Here is a 17,234-nt window from a genome sequence, read left to right as displayed (position 1 = left end):
GGCCTCGCCCGCGCACTCCGCATCGCCGCCCGCGCCCGCCGAGCCCCGCAAGCCGCAGGTGCCGCTGATGCCCATGAGCGACGCCCGGAGCGACCTGCTGGCTGCCATCCGCAGGGGTGAGTGCGGGGACAAAGCGCCCCGGTGTGACAAAGCACAGCTGGGTGGCGCTGGTGACACCAGGGGCAAGACGAGCGCTTGGTGGGCAGGTGGTGGGTGAGGATGGCGGGGCCTTGCCGGAGGAATAAAGGCAGTGTAGATGCGATCTCCGTGGCTGGAGGGGGAATGAAGCCCCACAGGTTGCTGGCAGCTCCCAGGAATGTGGCTCCCTCCCAGGCTGTAGTGGATGATGTACTGCAAGGTCTCTCGCGTTTCCCTTTCCTGCAAATCTTCAGGTCAAATGGTAAATTTAACCTTTCAGAAGGTTCAATATCTTCAGGCTGAGTGGAAGCAGGGGAGGAGCTTTATTCTATGATAGAGCTTAATATCATAGAATAGTCAATAATCACAGATAAGAATCCCAGAATGGTTTGGGTTGGAAGGGGCCTTGCAGATCGCCCCATTCCATCCCCTGCCATGGGCAGGGACACCTCCCACTGTCGCATGCTGCTCCAAACCCAGTGTCCAGCCTGGCCTTGGACATTTCAGAGACCCAAAGCAGCCCCAGCTGCTCTGGCAACCTGTGCCAGGGCCTCACCGCCCTCACAGGAAAGAATTTCTTCCTGACATCCAATCTGGGCCTACTCTCTCCCAGTTTACAACCATTCCCTCTTGTCCTACCCATCCTATCCTATCATCCTATATAACCTTATAACAACCAGGGCAGCAGCCCTCCTGTCTCAGCCAACACTTTACAGCTGGGGGGGATGCTGCACACTGGGTGCACTCCCCCCTGAAGCCTTCCCCTCTTCCCTGTAGGAATCCAACTCCGGAAGGTGCAGGAGCAGTGGGAACAAGAGGCCAAGAAAGAGCCCGTGGGCAATGACGTGGCCACCATCCTGTCGCGCCGCATCGCCGTGGAGTACAGCGAGTCCGACGATGACTCGGAGCTGGACGATAACGAGTGGTCGGACTGAGGGCCCCGGCTGGGCGGGCTCGGGCTCCTGCTCCCCTCCAGGTGTGTATGGGCACCTTCCCCAGGGGGCTCCTGCTCCCCTCCAGGTGTGTATGGGCACCTTCCCCAGCGTCGCTGCCCCGGTCAGGAGCTTTGCTTTTACACTATGTCCAAAACCCTTCGGGCAGCAGCAGCAGCAGCACTGGTAGGATACACCTCGGAGGCAGTGAGAGTAGAAATTAGCAGCACCTTCACAGTTAATGACTTCCAAAATTCTCTGAAGGCAGGTTAATAGGATTACTCCAAATTTACACCTGGAGCAAGAGCGGAGACTGGCCCTGGGTGTGCTTTGTGAGAGGAGGGAGCCCCAGAGGCAGCAGTGCTTTTCCAGCTAAATGTTAATTGTGATAACGAGAAGCTCCTGGAGAAGAAGCCTTGTTTGCACAGCTGATGCCACCACGGGAGCTCAGGGGTGGCCTTGTGGGCTTGGGGACACTGCTGCTGGTGGTTTTGGGGTCAGGCAGCTCCAAAGGCTGGGTGTGGGCAGGAGCCTCCTTCCCTACAGAGCAATGCACCACGTTTAGTAGCAGTTACACCCTTGTGTTGTTGCTCCCTGGAAAATCATGGAATGCTTTGGGTTGGAAGGCACCTTTAGAGCCCATCTAGTCCAACCAGAACTGGGACACCCTCCACTAGACCAGGTGGCATGAGCAGCCCAAGGTGTTGGTGACCTCAGCCTGTATCCACCCTCACAGCTGGTTTAGGAGCAAAGGGGGAAGGCAAGGCTGGAGTGGCGGGCAGGGAGATTCAGCCTTGTCTGGGCTTGTCCTGTCTTTTCCAGCAGGAGTAGAGGTGTCCAGGGAGCTCCCCCAAGCCGAGTTCCCCTTGGCCTTAGCATGACACCATTTCAGTGTGATTTGGGAAAAAGTGAATCACACAATCTGCTGCTTTCAGGTAAACTCTCAGCTTGCACTTTGCAGCCCTACACACTGTGCCTGTACAATTGGGATCAGCTCAGAGCCAGGCACTGATTCCCCCTACCTGATCCTGCTCCTTCCCCTGTCCCACGTTTGGACACTGATGGAGGAGCTGGGTGACCAGCCCCTGTTTCAGCACTGAAAACACCTGTTTTCCCATCAAAACAGAGCCTGACCCATGGAAAATTTTCACAGAGCTACAAAGGGAGGAGGCACAGAGGAAGGCAGAGCAAAGGGGTGGGAAATACTGGAAATACCACAGGCAGGTGTGAAGACCTGCAGAGAGCTGGGAGAGGTTCCCCACCTGTGGCAAACGGGCCAGGACCAGCTGTGGATTGGCCAGTGTGATGTCCCCAGACCCTCTCTTGTGATCTCCTATACCACAAATCCCTCAACAGGGAAAGCTGAGCTTTGTGCCAGTTCCTGCCTCTCCCAGCAGCCCTGCAGGTGATGGCTGCTTCAGCAGTATTTTTGCTATGTAGGAGCAGCCAGACCTGCAAAAGAGGTGGGAGGATATGGCTGAGTCCCAAATGCTGATGGTTAAATTCACAAAATCCTAGAATGGTTTGGGATAAAAGGGACCTTAAAGACATCTCATTCCACCTCCCTGCCAAGGGCACCTTCCACTAGAGCAGGTTGCTGATTTCCTGGGAAATGATGGTGTTGGGCAATGTCCCAAACATCTGCTCATTTGCCCCCAGTGACAAACCCCGCATGGCCAGGTGTGGTGAAATGCCCCCAGGAGCTCTCCCTTCTCCTGAGTGGCACAAAATGGTCTCTTGTCCCTTGCATGTGACACCTGCCACACCTCCACACCCAGTCTGGGAGCTGCTGAGTGGGCTTGAGCAGGATTGCAGAAGGGATTTGGGATGTGGGAGAGGGCAAGGCAAGAAGCAGCAGGACACAGGGAATAACTCATCTGCAGAACCCAAGGAGCAGGAGTGACCAGAGGGCCAGGGAGACACCGTGCCCTGCAGGTGGCCAGGAAATTCCTGGTGCACACTGAGAGCTCTTGGTTCTGGTGTTGACCCTCTGAGGTGCAGGGAAATGGCTGCAAGAGCTTTTTGCAGAGCTCCTGCAATGCCCAGGAGCTGTTTTCCTTGGGAAGGCAGCTGGGGTTTGGCTGGAGCAGGCTCAGAAGGAGGCAGTGTAAAAATTCAGGGCAACATTTAAAGTGGAGTTTCTGGTGGAGAGTTATTAACGTAGATACAATCACAAAACTGTGTGAAAGCAAAGAGAAATTTGGTTTATTTAGGTAATTTAGGAAGACCTTGTGAGAGAAAGAGAAAACAGCAGGGGCTGGTGGAGCAGTTTACCTGTTCCAGAGGTGGAGGGGCTGCAGAGCCACTGTGGGGACCCAGCAGAGCTGAGGAGCCCCAGTGGGCCTGGGAGGGGGCTCAGGGACACAGGGCACTCATCCCTGGGCTCTGTGACTGTCCCAGACTGCAAAGCTGAGCCAGTCCTGGTCTCTGGTACTTTCAGGGTCCCCAGGATGAAGGAGGAATTGAGAATCTGGCTCCATGTTCTTACAAGGCGAATTTATTATTTTATGTACTTATATTAAAGAATGCTATACTAAGCTATACTAAAGAATAGAGAAAGGACACAGACAGAAGGTTTAACAAGATACTACTGAAAAACTCATGACCTCTTCCAGAGGCCCAGCACAGCTGGACTGTGATTGGTCGTGAAGTAAAAACAATTCACATGTTGGATAAACAATCTCCAACCACATTCCGAAGCAGCAAAACACAGGAGAAGCAATCAGATGATTATTGTTTTCATTTTTCTCTGAGGCTTCTCAGCTTCCCAGGAGAAGAAATCCTGGTGAAGGGATTTTTCAGAAGAGCTGGCAGTGGCACTGGTGGGGGCTGGAGAGCAGCCCAAGGCCCCTGAGAGATCCAGCCCCTCCTTTCCATGCTCCAGGTGCTCTGTGTGTGTCACATGGGCTGTGGCAGCTGGGGCAGGACTCTGTGGGTGTGTGGCACTCAGGGCTGTCCCTGGGGCCTCCCACAGCCCTGTCACCCTGTGCTGGGGCTGGCAGCTGCCAGGATTGGTGCCGTGGCATGGCAAAGGGCTTGACAATCACAGGAAGGCTGGGAGGGACCCTAAAGGGCATTTAGGTCACTCAGGCCACACCTGCAGAGCAGATGCACAGCTGGCAGCCCCAGGGGGGCAGGAAAGGCTCACCCCCATTTCCTCACATCTTTGTGTTCTTACACCCCGTCCCCACTGGTGTAAAACCGCCATCCCAGCAGCCCCAGGGGGGCAGGAAAGGCTCACCCCCATTTCCTCACATCCTTATGTTCTTACACCACGTCCCCACTGGTGTAAAACCGCCATCCCAGCAGCCCCAGGGGGGCAGGAAAGGCTCACCCCCATTTCCTCACATCTTTGTGTTCTTATACCACATCCCCACTGGTGTAAAACCCCCATCCCAGCAGCCCCAGCACGTCCTGCTCTGCTGAAGGAAATTCCCTGAGAGCACAAACCCTGCTCACATTCCCAGCTGCAAAGCCAGCCAGCAGCTCCATGGCCTCCCAGCTGGTTGGGAACATCCCCACCCTCCTCTTCAGGGAGCAGAACTGCCATGGACACCCTCCAGCTGTCCTGGTAGCAGGGGTGGGATCCCCCATCCTCACCCCAGAGAGGGGGAGCTGGTGGTGAAGTGACCTCAGGGGGGTTTGGACACCCATTTCTGGCCTGGCCATGGCTCACCCAGCTCTTCCCAGCCCTCCCAGCAGCACCAGGAATCATTCAGCTGGGAAAGGACCTCCAGGCTGGAGCATGAATGCCACAGTGCCAGCAGAGCCAGCCCATCCCCAGTGCCTTCCCCTGAGGGACTCAGCTCCACCACCTTCATTTGGGGCAGAATCACCTGGTTTTTGCTCAGGTGACCTCTGCAGTCCAACAGAAGTGACACCAATTCCTTGGCTGCTCTGGGCTGTGCTGCTGGGGCTGTGCCATGCTAATTAACACTGTCTGTCTGTCCCACATGCTGCACACTCAGTGGTTTGTACATATGTGCCTATTTCTGTGCATGCTCCCCCAAGTAGGCCATGCTGAGTTACACAACCTGAAATGCTCAAATCCTCATGTGGGCTGATATAAAAGTGAATATTTAAGTATTTTATCTAGTTTGGCAGACATTAAAAAATACAATCCAGGTCACAGATGATTGAATTTCTCCTGTCTCAAGAGTGCCAGAATTGGGCTGAGGAGGTTCTCCTGTACATTAAGGTATCGTGTTCCCTGCTAAAATATTGCAGTGGCATTTCATTGCCAAAGGAGAATCACAGAGTGCCAAACATTTAATGAGTCCAACTGATCTCCTGAGAGCTCTTCTTTCCATTTTATCTGCTTCCCCCTACTTGCCAATTTATGGGCATAGATTAAAAATAATAAATATGGCTGTCAACAGCAGGGGGAAATAAAATAAAATAAATAAAATAATAAATATGGCTGTCAACAGCAGGGGGGAATATCCTGTGTCTGTACAAATGGGCTGGGCTGGAGTCAGTGGAAGAGTAAATGAGTAAATTTGGGTTCTGCTTGGAGATGTCAGTGGAAGGCTGTCATCCTTGAGGTCCATCAGGAGCCTCTTGGACATCCCAGGTGCATTTGAAAAGGGGCTTTACAGGGAGCACTGTGCCTGTGGCACAGCTGGGTTAGCACACCAGGTGTGAAGGCTGGTTCTCCTCAGATTGCTGGGAATTGTTGGAAGTCCTGCAGTGTTCACTCCTGGAATTGTCTCCCTGATTTGGAGTGACCACTGGAGCTGGCTGGTGGCTCTCAAAGGATCAGTGTCCTGCAGGAAGAAAGTACTGGGCAGTTTCCAGTTTCTAATTTCCCACCCAGGGAAGAGACCTAGAGAGGAGCAATCACCCATCCCACGAGGGCTCCTGCCTTTGCAGCTGTTTCATCTTGGGGAGGTTTTACTCCAGTGACAAACTTAGGGCTGAACTTGGCTTCTTCAGAGAGCTCTTTCCACAGAAGAGCCCTCAAATTTCCTCCCAGCCACTTTTTCACCTCTCTCTCCCTTCCCAGACACCCAACAGCCTGGACAGAAGCTTTGCAGACTCCCCTGAGCCTGAACTAACACCTGAGCTTTAACAAATGGGAGTTTTGCTTGGAGGGAGGCAGGTGGCAGCACTGGAGGTGGCATTTTGGAGGGGACATTGCAGAGGTCCCCAGCTGGCAGGAGCTCTGTGCCACTTCCTTGTGGCTGGAGCAGGGATGGCCATGGGAAGCACAGGCTGTTCCTTTCACCAATCTTCCTGGTTTTCCTGTAGCAGTAGTTATTTAGGGGTAAGGCTTTCTCGGCTGGAATGTCACTTTACAGATTTAAAAAATAAAAAATAAAAAAAATAAAAATAAGGGCAAGGAGTCTGTCCTGAGGAGTTTACAGTCTACAGCAAAGACCATTTAACCTGCACTGCACTTTAGAAGCCTCAAATGCTCTCTCACCCATGAATTTCCCCTCCACTGGGCAGCAGCCCCTTGAGGGCAGTTGTCCCTTCCTTGGTGGCCCCTGAGCAGCACCAGCCACTCCCTGCTGGTGACACAGCCCCGGGGCTCTGCTGCCCCACTCCCCCTGCAGAAGTGCCTGAGCAAAGCCCAGGAGAGCCAAGCCATGCTGGGTTTGTCCCTGTGCCCTGGGGGGCCTGTCCCTGTCCCCACACAGCTGTGCTCCCTGGGATGGCCTCGGTGGGCTGGGAATGGTGCCTGGGAACCCCCCTGGCTGTCACCAACCATGGCCCAGCCTCTGGGGAACCTCCTCCTCCAGACACAACCCACACCCAGGCTGTGGAGTGGTTCCATCTTTTTGAGAACCAAAGGGAGGGGTTTTTATGTGAATCTGATTTGTCTTGGACAAACCCCAGGGATTTTGGGCTCACTCTCACAAGCTCCACCTTCTCCAGGTGAAAAATGTGCCTGTATTTTCCTGGTGGAGGAATAAACAAAAAACCAAACCAAACCCCAGAGCTAAGAACTTCAGGGAGGAGGTGTTTGCCCCAAAGCCTTCAGAGCTGTGCCCACAGGCAGGGTGGGACTATAGATGTCCCCAGGGGAGGACACCACCCTGGGGGTGTCACCCAGGGCACTGTCACCACCCTGGGAGTGTCACCAGAGCCTGCAGCAAGGGCTGGGCTCCTGCTGAGGGGAAGCCCAGGCAGGAGCTGCATGGAGAATGTCCCTGAGGGCAGAATTGATGTGACAGGACCCAAAGTGGTGTCTGAATCACAGACAGGAGCCTGAGGCCACCAGAGCACCACTGATGCTTCATCCTCCTTGAGCATCTCAGCAGGGATTGTCCCAGGGTGCCCCCAGCCTCTCCCTCCTCCCAGGAACAGGATTAAAGCTCTTGCTGGGTGTTGGGAGCCCCAGTGGGTGTGAAAGGAGCCTTTCCCTGCCCACTGGCACTGCCAGGGAACAGGGCTGGCCCCAGGGGGGTTCAGCTCAGGTAATTCCAGCTCTTGGTTCTGTGTAAGGTTGAGAGTGCAGAGAAGAGAAAATAAGGCAGAAAGGAACCAGCCCAGCATTTTAGGTCGGTTATTTTAGGTTGCTCATGCTCACATCAGCCTGCACGGGGGAAACCTCAGCCAGGTCAAAGCCACAGAGGGCAGTGAGGGGTAAATCTCTGCAGGTCAGCGTGGGACTGAGCTGTGGCACAAAGGAGCTCAGTCAGGTCTCAGGGAAACCTTTCTGGAGGTGAGGATGGAGAAACTCAGGTCCCAGAGGCTCTGCCATGGCTTTGAGGAGCCAGAGAGCAGCTGTGACCTCGTGTGCAGCCAGGGCGTGGTGGAGGTGCCCACAGGGCCTTTCTGGCACCTTTGTGATTCTCCCTCATCCCTGGGTGGGGTGCAGCCCCAGAGCATCCCCCAGCAGCCAGGGCAGCTGCTTTTGCTCCCCTTTGGTTTTGGTGTTGATCCTCAAACAGAACGAAGGTAAAATGTGCTGCAGAATAAACACCTGGGAGGGAAGGATGTGAGCTCCCAGCTGTTTCTGCTGGATTTCCATGGTTAAAAGGCAGCAGCTCCTCTGGACCATCCATGATCCACAGACTGTAGTGAATAAACCACTAAGGTGGACAGTTTAATATTTACCCTTTGATTTGGGGTAGCTCCGTTGAGAAATCTAAAAATAAAATGTAAAAAAAAAAATCTAAAAATAAACAAACGAAAAAAAAAACCCAACCCACCCACAAAACAAAAAAGCAAACAAACAACTCACATGTGATTTCCAGAAGGATAAACTGATCCCTTTCCTTCCCTCAGACCTAGAGGGAAGGTCAAACACAGCAACACTTCCCAGTCACTCAGCAACAGAATGAAGCAGGTGCTGCCAGAACCACTTCCAAAAATCCCAGGGAACTGGTGTTTAAGGAAAAGCAATAACCACATCACCCCAGTGCAGCAAGGACAGCAAGGAGAGCCTTTCCTGCCACTACAGGAGGTGCTTTTGTCCCTGCAGGCCCCTCCCCTGCTCAAGTGTTTCAAATCCATTGATCTTCACCTCTCACTGGTGCTGTGCAATCCTGGTGCCTCAGCTGGGATTGCTGACTCCATGGAAAATCCCTTCTTGCCATGGAAAAACCAAAACTCTTGTGTTAAAAAGGGAGAGGGCTTGGAGGCAGGGACACCCTGTGATGCCCATGGAGAGCTGCTGATGATTTCCTCCTGGCAGAGCTCTGCCAGGGCCCCAAAAATCACAGTCATGAGCATCAACACCCCCCCCTCTGCTCCCCCTCCAAATTTAATTTTACTCTGAGATGTTTCAGCTCTGTCTGTAGCTCTGGCCAGGTTTCCACAGATGGGGCTGGTCTTTCTGGTGTTTATTGTCTTGGGTCAGAGCAGATCAGGTAAAGGAAGCAAATCACAGAATCCCAGAACTGTTTGGATTTCCAGTCTGGTTTCCACCCCCCGCCACGGGCAGGGACACCTTCCATGAGACCAAGTCCCACCCAACCTGCTCAAATCCCCACAAGTTTAAAAAACCCTTTTCTTCAAAATGCATTTTCAGGGCATTTTGGGGCTGATGGCTCCTCACCTTTGCAGACTTCCTGAATTTTGGGGCTGCCTGACTTGTTGGGGGGACCTGCAGCAGGGTATGAGTTTGGGGTGATGCTGAGCTGTGCTGGCACCTTCCTCCCCTCTGCCCTCAGCTGTGCCCTGCCACACACAGGGCTGGGACCCAGAACTGCTGCTGGGCACACCACGGGGCCAGGGCAGCTCCTCATGACACAAGTGCCTTTCCTGGGGTCCCTCTGGAGCCTCCTGGGCTGGGAATGGGCACAGCTCAGCTGGGCTGGGATCCTGGAGCTGCCCAGGGGATCCTCTGGGACCCCCCTCCCACAGCAGTGTCTTGGGGAGCAGTTTTCACTCCAGCCTTGGCCAACCCTGGGAACCTGCTGAGCAGCCTGGAGCCATGGGGACAGTGCCCAGAGGAAGGCTTGGGGACAGTCTCCAGAGCTGTGGGGAGGGGACAAACCCTGTCCCCACCTTGCTGTGGGACATGCACGTGCTGTGGGTTGCTGCTGTCATGGGGCAAGCATTCAGGAGAGCCTTCCTCCTCCTCTTCCACCTCCTCCTGCTGTCCAGCCTGGGGCTGCTGGGCCAATGGCAGCTGCTGCAGCAGGACAGGAGCCATCTCCTCCCAGCTTCCATCCTCTCTGGGGCCAGCAGGAGCTCTGACACCTCTGGGGGAGGCCAGGTGCTGTAGGAGAGTTGTTTTGGAGGGAATTGAAGGCAGGGGAGGATCATCTCCTGCAGATCAAGGCACCTCAGACCCCAAACCCACCTGCAGCACCCAAACTCTGAGACCTCCTGGAGCACTGGGCACCCATCCTCCCAGAGCAGAGCATGCAGAGCTCCAGATGGGCATTTCAAAGCAGTTTTCTCTCCTTTTGGCACCAGCTGGTCACACACAGAGCCCAGAGCCAGGGCTTGGGCTGCTCTCTGTGGAGGTTGGCCCAGCTCTTCAGGAATGGCACAGAGGGGACAGGGCCACCCCAGCATCCCAACGCTCCTGCAAAAGGCTCATTTTTAATCACAGCAGCAGAATTACTCTATCTCCTTAGATCTGCCACCTGGTAGAAGGAGCTGGTGCAGGACAGGCACCTCCCCAAGGGAGGGTGACCCATTCCAGGCCAGGAGAGGCTCCCATTGTTCAAAGCTGAGTGGAGGGAGGAGATGTTCTCTGTCTCTGGGGTCTCTAACCGTGTGCCCTTAGTCAGTAGGTGAGTAGGTGTTGCTGCCCGTGTCTATCTCCCCTGCCCAGTTGCTACGTGTGAACAAGTGTATTTCCCCCCAGTGTTGTGGGTTCTGCCTGTGGTGACACAAGGATGGGAAGGGAGGGATGAACCTCGAGCTTCCTCCTGGACAGGGTAGAGAGGAAACCTGGATGGGTCCGAGGCACCGCTTGTAACTACATTTGTTCAAGAAATGTCATCTTAACCCCAAACTGTTGACACTTTATGCATGTGCTAATTAAATTTAAAAGAAAAAAAGTAAAAAAAAAAGATTAAAAAATTAATAAAGATTTTAAGAGGTTACAGTAGATCTGGGTTTGGCTTTTTGTTGGCTTGTGCTTTGCTGGGAGTTAATCAGCCCTGTGATGTTCCCTCCTCTGTTAGAGGCTGGGGCATGGAGGGAGCAGCAGAAAGCTGTGATCTCTCTAAAACCCCTCATTTGGAGATTCAAGCCCTCAAAGATCAATTAATTCCCCAGGGTATTTAATCCCTGACTGCCTGGGTAGTCAGAGGGCAGGGAAGCTGTGTCTGTGCTTGGAGGAGCAGCAGGAGCTGTTCCCTCCCAACCCCTCCGTGTCTCCAGCAGCTCTTGTCCTCATCCAGCTCCTCCTGATCCCAGGGGAAACCCAGACCCTGCGTGAGGGAAAGCAGAGAGCTGTTCTGGACTCTGAAATAAAAACACAGGCACACAGAGCATGGCACGTACCTGGGACAGCAGCCCAGATCTTCAAAGGTTTTAATTGTACCCCACGCCCCCTCCCCAGATTTTTGGATATCCTCTTGACAAATCACTTGAACAGTTTTATTTACAGTAATAAAAATAAATTACTCTTACAGATGAATGTATAATATTATACACAATAGAGATACAGTGCAATAATAGCATTGATTTGTTTTCACTCATAAAGTGCATCGAAGGGGCTTGATTGAACCATAACTGGGTGACAACTGTACATTTCCCTTTGAGATCAACTTTCCCAGTCAAGTTTAAAGGCTCGTGACAGCACTGACAGCAAACAAGCTGCTGTCCTGATTGCTGAGGGGTGGCCTCGTTCCTGGGAAATCAGGGAGGCAGGGAATGGGGGGATGGATTGATTCCCACCCAGCCTGACCCGGGGCTCAGAGCCCAGCGGGGAGCACAGGGCAGGCTCTGCCTCTGCAGGAGGCTCCTGCTGGGCTTGGAAACTCATCCAAAACACCGGAATCCCACCCCTGCCTCGGGGCTGGAGGGTTCCCTGCCCGGGGAGGATGCTCTTTATCACCGTGTGCTCTGTCCCTCCAGCCCCGTCCTTGTCCCCGTGCTGCAGAGCCCAGGGCTGCAGCCAGACCCTGCCCAGCTGGAATAAAAGCTTTTCCTGGGACCAGCCAGCTGTTTTCCAGCTGCAGTAAGGCCATAAACCTGTGCTTGTGGTTCCAGTGGCCAGGGACAGGATGTGCTGTCAGTGCCCTGCCTGCTGCAGCCCCGAGCAGGGCAGGATCCCCCTGGAGCCCACAACTCCTGAAGGCAGCTGGAGCTGGAGACAGCTCACTCACACCCCTCCAAACCAGGGACTAAAGGGCTTCACAGCACCCCTCTGACCTGGGTTTTCTGCTGAAAAGCCCCTTTTCTGTCTGTGCTGCAGGGTTTTCCAGTGGGAACGGGGAGCTCTGGTCCCAGGGCTGCAGGGACACTGGGAGGTGCTCAGGGGGATTTTGCAGTGGGCAGCTGCACTGACAACAGAGGAGATACAGAGGGACCAAGTGGAGCTGCCTCACCTCACCAGAGGGAAGGCTGAGAGGAGTTACAGGGAAATACCATGTGCACCCAACAATTATTCCTGACAATTAGAAGTGAACTGTTAATTCATCATTAGCAATGACGTGGGTCTCGATGCTGGTCAGGACACACCAATGCAAGTGAGTACCAATGGCCTTGTAAAGGGTCTCCCCACCCCAGATTTGATGCTTTTACAAGAAAGAGATACTTCATCACCTCATGAGAACAGTAATGGTTTCTTGGGGGTTCATTGCAGGTTCAATTAAAACTCTTTGATGTGAACAGACTGGGGCTGCCACGTCAGGACTGAGACCTTTGGAACATTTACTGCTGGTTACTGGCATGAGACTGGCTAAAGAGAGACATTTTCACTGCTCAGAGTCCCAAACTGACCAAAAGGGAAAAGGAAAAAAGGAAACAAACCCCAAAATAAAACTAAGCATCTTTGTTGGTCGAGTCTGTACATTTTAATAGGGTTTTTGGTACTTTTTTTTGTATTGTTTTTAATTTCTCATGCTGGGGCAGGGGCAAGGGCTTGTTGTAAATGCACAAGATCCCCCCAGCCCTGGCACACCTCCAGGAACCTCAGGGCAGCTGTGGTTACATCCCAGCCCACGGTGGCCCTGGCCTTGTCACAGTGTATTTGAGGAATGTTTGCTCCTTCCTTCCCCTCCTCACCCTTTCCTCATCCCCTCAGCCAGCCAAGCACCAGCACCAAAAGCTTTGCACCTCTACATTCTCCTGGCCACCAGCTCGTGGTGGAAAAGCCAAAGGCACCCAGAGGCCTGTAAATAAATCAGCAAATAAGCATGGATTCATTTCCCTGGCTGTGTTGGTCCCTGCCATAGGCTCAGGGCTGGTTGGATGCCACCTGGAATCACTCAGGATCAGTTTTCTGCCCATTTCTGCTGCTCTAGATCCAAACCAGCTCCTGGAGAGTCCAGAAGTGACAAGAGCTCAGCCTGGCTCTGGTCTCTCATCCTTTATCAAAATTCATTTGCAGAGCTCAGAGTTTGAAGATGCAGAGGCAAGGTGCTGGCCAGGGTGGGGACAGGGAGCAAACACCCCCCAGCCAAACACCCCCAGCCCTCTCCAGGCAGCTCCAGCTCCCACCTGGAGGGGCCAGGGGGGCTCTGTGGACAGCAAGGGACACCTGCAAAGCCCTGTGCTTTGCAGGGCTGCCACTGTGCCCCTGTCTCAGCTGAAAAGCGCAATCATTCAATCAGAGGCTGTGAGAGTGCTCAGTTTAACAGAGATGCAGAATCCCAGGTGGAGAAGGCCTCCAGGACATCCAGCACCAGGGAACATGGAGCACTGGGTGTGCTCCAGGCGCTCTGTGTCCTTCTGGTGTGCCCAGGAGGGGAACAGGGGCTGCTGGGCTCTTCTCACCAAGGTTTGGATCCTCAGTGAATCCACAGCTGGAAACCCCATTTTGCTTTTGGTGATTCCCTCCCCACTGGTGTCTCATCCACATGGGATTCCTTTACATTCATGGGAGCTGCTCCCTCTTTATGGCAGCAGAACCCCATCCTAAAGCCCTGAATTCCATCCTGAACACATCCCAAAGCCAGCCCCAAGCACCAGGACATCCCCACCCTGCACACAGCAACGCTGCCCCAGCAAGTGATTCAGGTTTTAAATCAACTTCCCTGCTGTTCAGCATGAGGAGGCTCCAAAATCCATCCTCCCCCTGATGTCCAGCATTGCCAGAAAGTCCAAACTTTCCCAGTAAAAGGTTTTCTCTGTGGGAAACAGAATGAAAACAGAACCAAAGCACTGCAGTGAAATGGTCAGAGGTTTCCACAAGGCAACACATGGCAGGTGAACCTAAACCTCTTTATCCTCTTCCTCACTTCCCCTCATTTCCTCTGATGAAACAGGAGAGGAAAAACAGAAAAAAAACCCCAAAAAACCTGGAAATTGCACTATTTTTTATTTAGGGGAATGGCTGAAAAAATGCCAATTTATCAAAATGGGGTTTTTTAGAGGAGATTTCTTGAGGCTTTGACTGAAACCTATCGAGGGTTTTTAACAGCTTCCATGGGCAGCTTTGGCATCTCAGAGAGAGGTGCTAGACCATCACACAAAAAGAAATGAGATCTTTATTTTACAGTAATTCTGAGCATGGAATGGGCTTGTCCCACATCCTGGTGCTGGCTGGGAGCTGGGTCAGGGCACTCAGGGACCAGAACTCAGAGTTTGCCTTCGCCAAAGTGGCTGGAAATGAGTTTGGGAGAGCCCCCAGGGTCCCAGTGAGGACACCCCCAGCTGCCCTTCACCTCACCCTGGCAGGGGCTGTGTCCCAGCTTTAGCTCCTCTCATGCCAAATCTCTCTCCTCTTGCTCTGGAGGGTCACAGGGAGAAATTTTTCATTGATCCTCATTTGACTTTGGAGAAATTCATCAGCACATCCCTCAAACTGACACATTTTACATAAGCAACTAGACTCTAAAAAGAACATCGTTAAAATCAAGCTCTTCAGCAACAGGGAATTTACTGGAAAGCCAAGAAAATGCAACTTTTGTGTCAAGGTTTCTCTGGAGCTGATTAGTTAAACTACCTTTCATCTAAAGATACAAAATGAGGTGCCCAGAGAAACAAATCCTGGCTTCTAGCTAGGGTGGTTGTAGAAAAACATTTCAAATGTTCACAATGTTTCAAAAGGGGTTTAAGCTATTGAGTTTTCACACTGAGGAACTGCGGGGACCTGGCTGCACTTAAGAAATCAGAAGAAACAGAATGAGTAAAGTGTTTGTATAAATATTAGTCTCACATATACATTTACTTTAAAACTTACATTGATTCCACATTGTGCCAACTGCCCATTCTCCAAGGAACTCATCAGAGAAAGGAAATGGAAAAAAAACCCAAACCCACAAAACATAAAAACTCCAAGCCTGGCCACCTCTCACAGGCAGACAGTAATTCCAAGCCCCAGGCACACTTGGGAACCTCAGAGCTTTCTCTTGTGCACTTAGCTCCGAGGAGCAAGAGATTCATTGCGCAGATCCAGGGACAAAACCCACCTGGATCTGTCTGTACCCAGCCATAAAGTGACTTTGTACCCTCTGCAGCCACACAAAGCAACAACATTTCTTCCACTATCACAGACTCACAGAATATTACGGGTTGGGAGGGACCTCAGAGCCCATCCAGTGCCACCCCTGCCATGGCAGGGACACCTCCCACTGTCCCAGGGTGTCCCAATGTCCAGCCTGGCCTTGGGCACTGCCAGGGATCCAGGGGCAGCCCCAGCTGCTCTGGGCACCCTGTGCCAGGGCCTGCCCACCCTGCCAGGGAACAATTCCTAATTCCCAATATCCCATCCAGCCCTACCTTCTGGCAGTGGGAGCCATTCCCTGTGTCCTGTCCCTGCACACCCTTCCCAAAGTCCCTCACCAACATCACAACAATTTCTCTACAGCAAAGCAGAATATTTGGGTACCAGCCCCAGCTGCTGGAGGGTCTCCCAAGCCCCCCGTGCCAGGAGCCCGGGCAGGACACCCCCTGTGCCCCGAGCCACCCTGGATGTGCCAGCCCAGCCCTGCCCCTCCCCGGGGCTTGCCTGGCTTCTCCCTTTCTCTGTCAGTGAATGCACGATTCCACCTCCCGGCCAAAAGAAAGCCCAGGATAAAGGACACTTCATCATCATCATCATCATCATCACGGCCTCAGTAACACCACAAAGCACAGCACACAGCTCGGGAATGTCGGGGCTGAGGAAGCGAGCTGAGGTGGCAGCATCAGCAGTGACAGTGTGGTGACAGAGGCTCCTCTCTCGGGGCCCCCAGCGAGCCCGGAGCCCTCTTTGGATGAAACCCCCAGCCCATGTAAACAGCTGGTGTGGAAGGGGGGACAGCAGCACCCCAGCGCCCAGCTGGACCAGGAGAGCCCTTCCTGGGCCTCCCAGATTTGGGGTGCAGGGCACCCCCCCTGCCTCGCCACCCCCACACCGCCAGCCCTGCCCCTGCCACATCCTCGGGCGAGGGGGGGAAGGAGGGAAGGGATTCCCGGGGTGCCCCCAGCCCCAGCAAGCCGCACCTCGATTGTCCCTCACCCGCAGGTCCTCAAAGAGCTTCTCCAAGCTCAGAGGCACGGGCAGCCCCCTGTCCCTCCTCCCCCATTATTGCATAGCATCGCAGGCCCTGATTGCGGGGCGATGGGCGCAGCCACCCCACGCCTGGGGACCAGCCCCGCCGGGGGGGACGCGACACCTCCCTGCCCGCCCCCGCTCCTGTGGGGTGTGCCCATGGATGTGCCCCGAGGGGCGGCACCGCCCGGATGGGGCCCGCTGCTCCCCTGGCTCCTTACCCCGAGAGCAGACAAACGCCATCGTGTGAGGATCCTTTTTCTTTGCTTTTTCTCTTTTTTTTTTCCTTTCTTTTTTTTTTTTTTTTTTCTTTTCTCTTTTTGGCCATCTTTCCATGGAACGAGATGTGCTGACCGGGGAGGGGGACTCCTCCCGGTAGGAGACAATAACGACAGAGGGGAAAAAGAGAAGGAGCGGGAGAGCCAGGGAGCGCCTGTGGCTCCGTGCTCAGTCCTCACACGTCGCTGGATGTCCTTGGTCTGGAGGAGAACGTGGAAGGGATGCACCCGCAGCAGGCCAGCCAGAGCGACTTCTGGATGTCCGGGTTTCGGAAGGCGTAAATGATGGGGTTGATGAGCGAGTTGCAGGTGGCGGGCAGCGCCAGCGAGTAGGTGTACACCGCGGGGTAGCTGGAATCGGCCACCAGCGAGTAGATGGCGAAGGGGATCCAGCAGAGCGCGAAGGTGCCGAGGATGAGCGAGAGCGTGGAGAGCCCTTTGCGGGTGGAGGTGGCCTGCGCCGTGGCGATGAACTGGTGCTGCACGGCGATCTGCTGGGCGTGCCGGAAGGCGATCTTGCAGATCTGCAGGTAGAGCTGCATCATGAGGGCGAAGAGCAGCAGGAAGGTGACGGCCAGCACGGCCGCGTTGTCCTTGGTGACGGGCCGCAGGATGCTGCAGGAGCTCTGGTCCCGCAGGCAGTTCCAGCCCAGGAGGGGCAGCAGCCCCACGCCCAGGCACAGCAGCCACATCAGCAGCACCATGGCGCAGGTGAAGCCCAGCGTGCGCTCGCTGTGGTAGGTGAGCGCGTTGTACAGCGACAGGTAGCGGTCCACGGTGATGGCCAGGAGGCTGCAGACGGAGGCGGAGAAGGCGGCCAGCAGCAGCCCC

The 17,234-nt window shown here is 54.1% G+C and overlaps 2 protein-coding genes across 2 annotated transcripts in view; one reads left to right on the top strand and one right to left on the bottom strand.

Moving 5' to 3' along the window:
- The window catches only part of LOC102035199 (wiskott-Aldrich syndrome protein family member 3-like), an 8,849-nt gene extending 5,222 nt beyond the window's left edge, over window positions 1-3,627 (top strand). Inside the window, exons 8-9 of the mRNA XM_005428734.2 lie at window positions 2-116; window positions 916-3,627. Of these exons, the coding sequence (XP_005428791.1) occupies window positions 2-116; window positions 916-1,073 (273 nt within the window). The 3' untranslated portion in view covers window positions 1,074-3,627. The remainder of the gene's footprint in view (window position 1; window positions 117-915) is intronic.
- Window positions 3,628-16,579: 12,952 nt separating this feature from the next.
- Window positions 16,580-17,233, bottom strand: LOC102035029 (G-protein coupled receptor 12-like; the record flags this gene model as incomplete). The annotated part of the gene is made up of 1 exon (XM_005428733.1): window positions 16,580-17,233. A coding segment is annotated over one exon (654 nt), but the record flags the coding sequence as incomplete, so codon positions are not given.
- Between the last annotated feature and the right edge of the window lies 1 nt (window position 17,234).

This window comes from Geospiza fortis, unplaced genomic scaffold (genome assembly GCF_000277835.1).
Source record: "Geospiza fortis unplaced genomic scaffold, GeoFor_1.0 scaffold117, whole genome shotgun sequence".
NCBI lineage: Eukaryota > Metazoa > Chordata > Aves > Passeriformes > Thraupidae > Geospiza > Geospiza fortis.
This window is presented reverse-complemented; position numbering and strand designations above follow the sequence as displayed.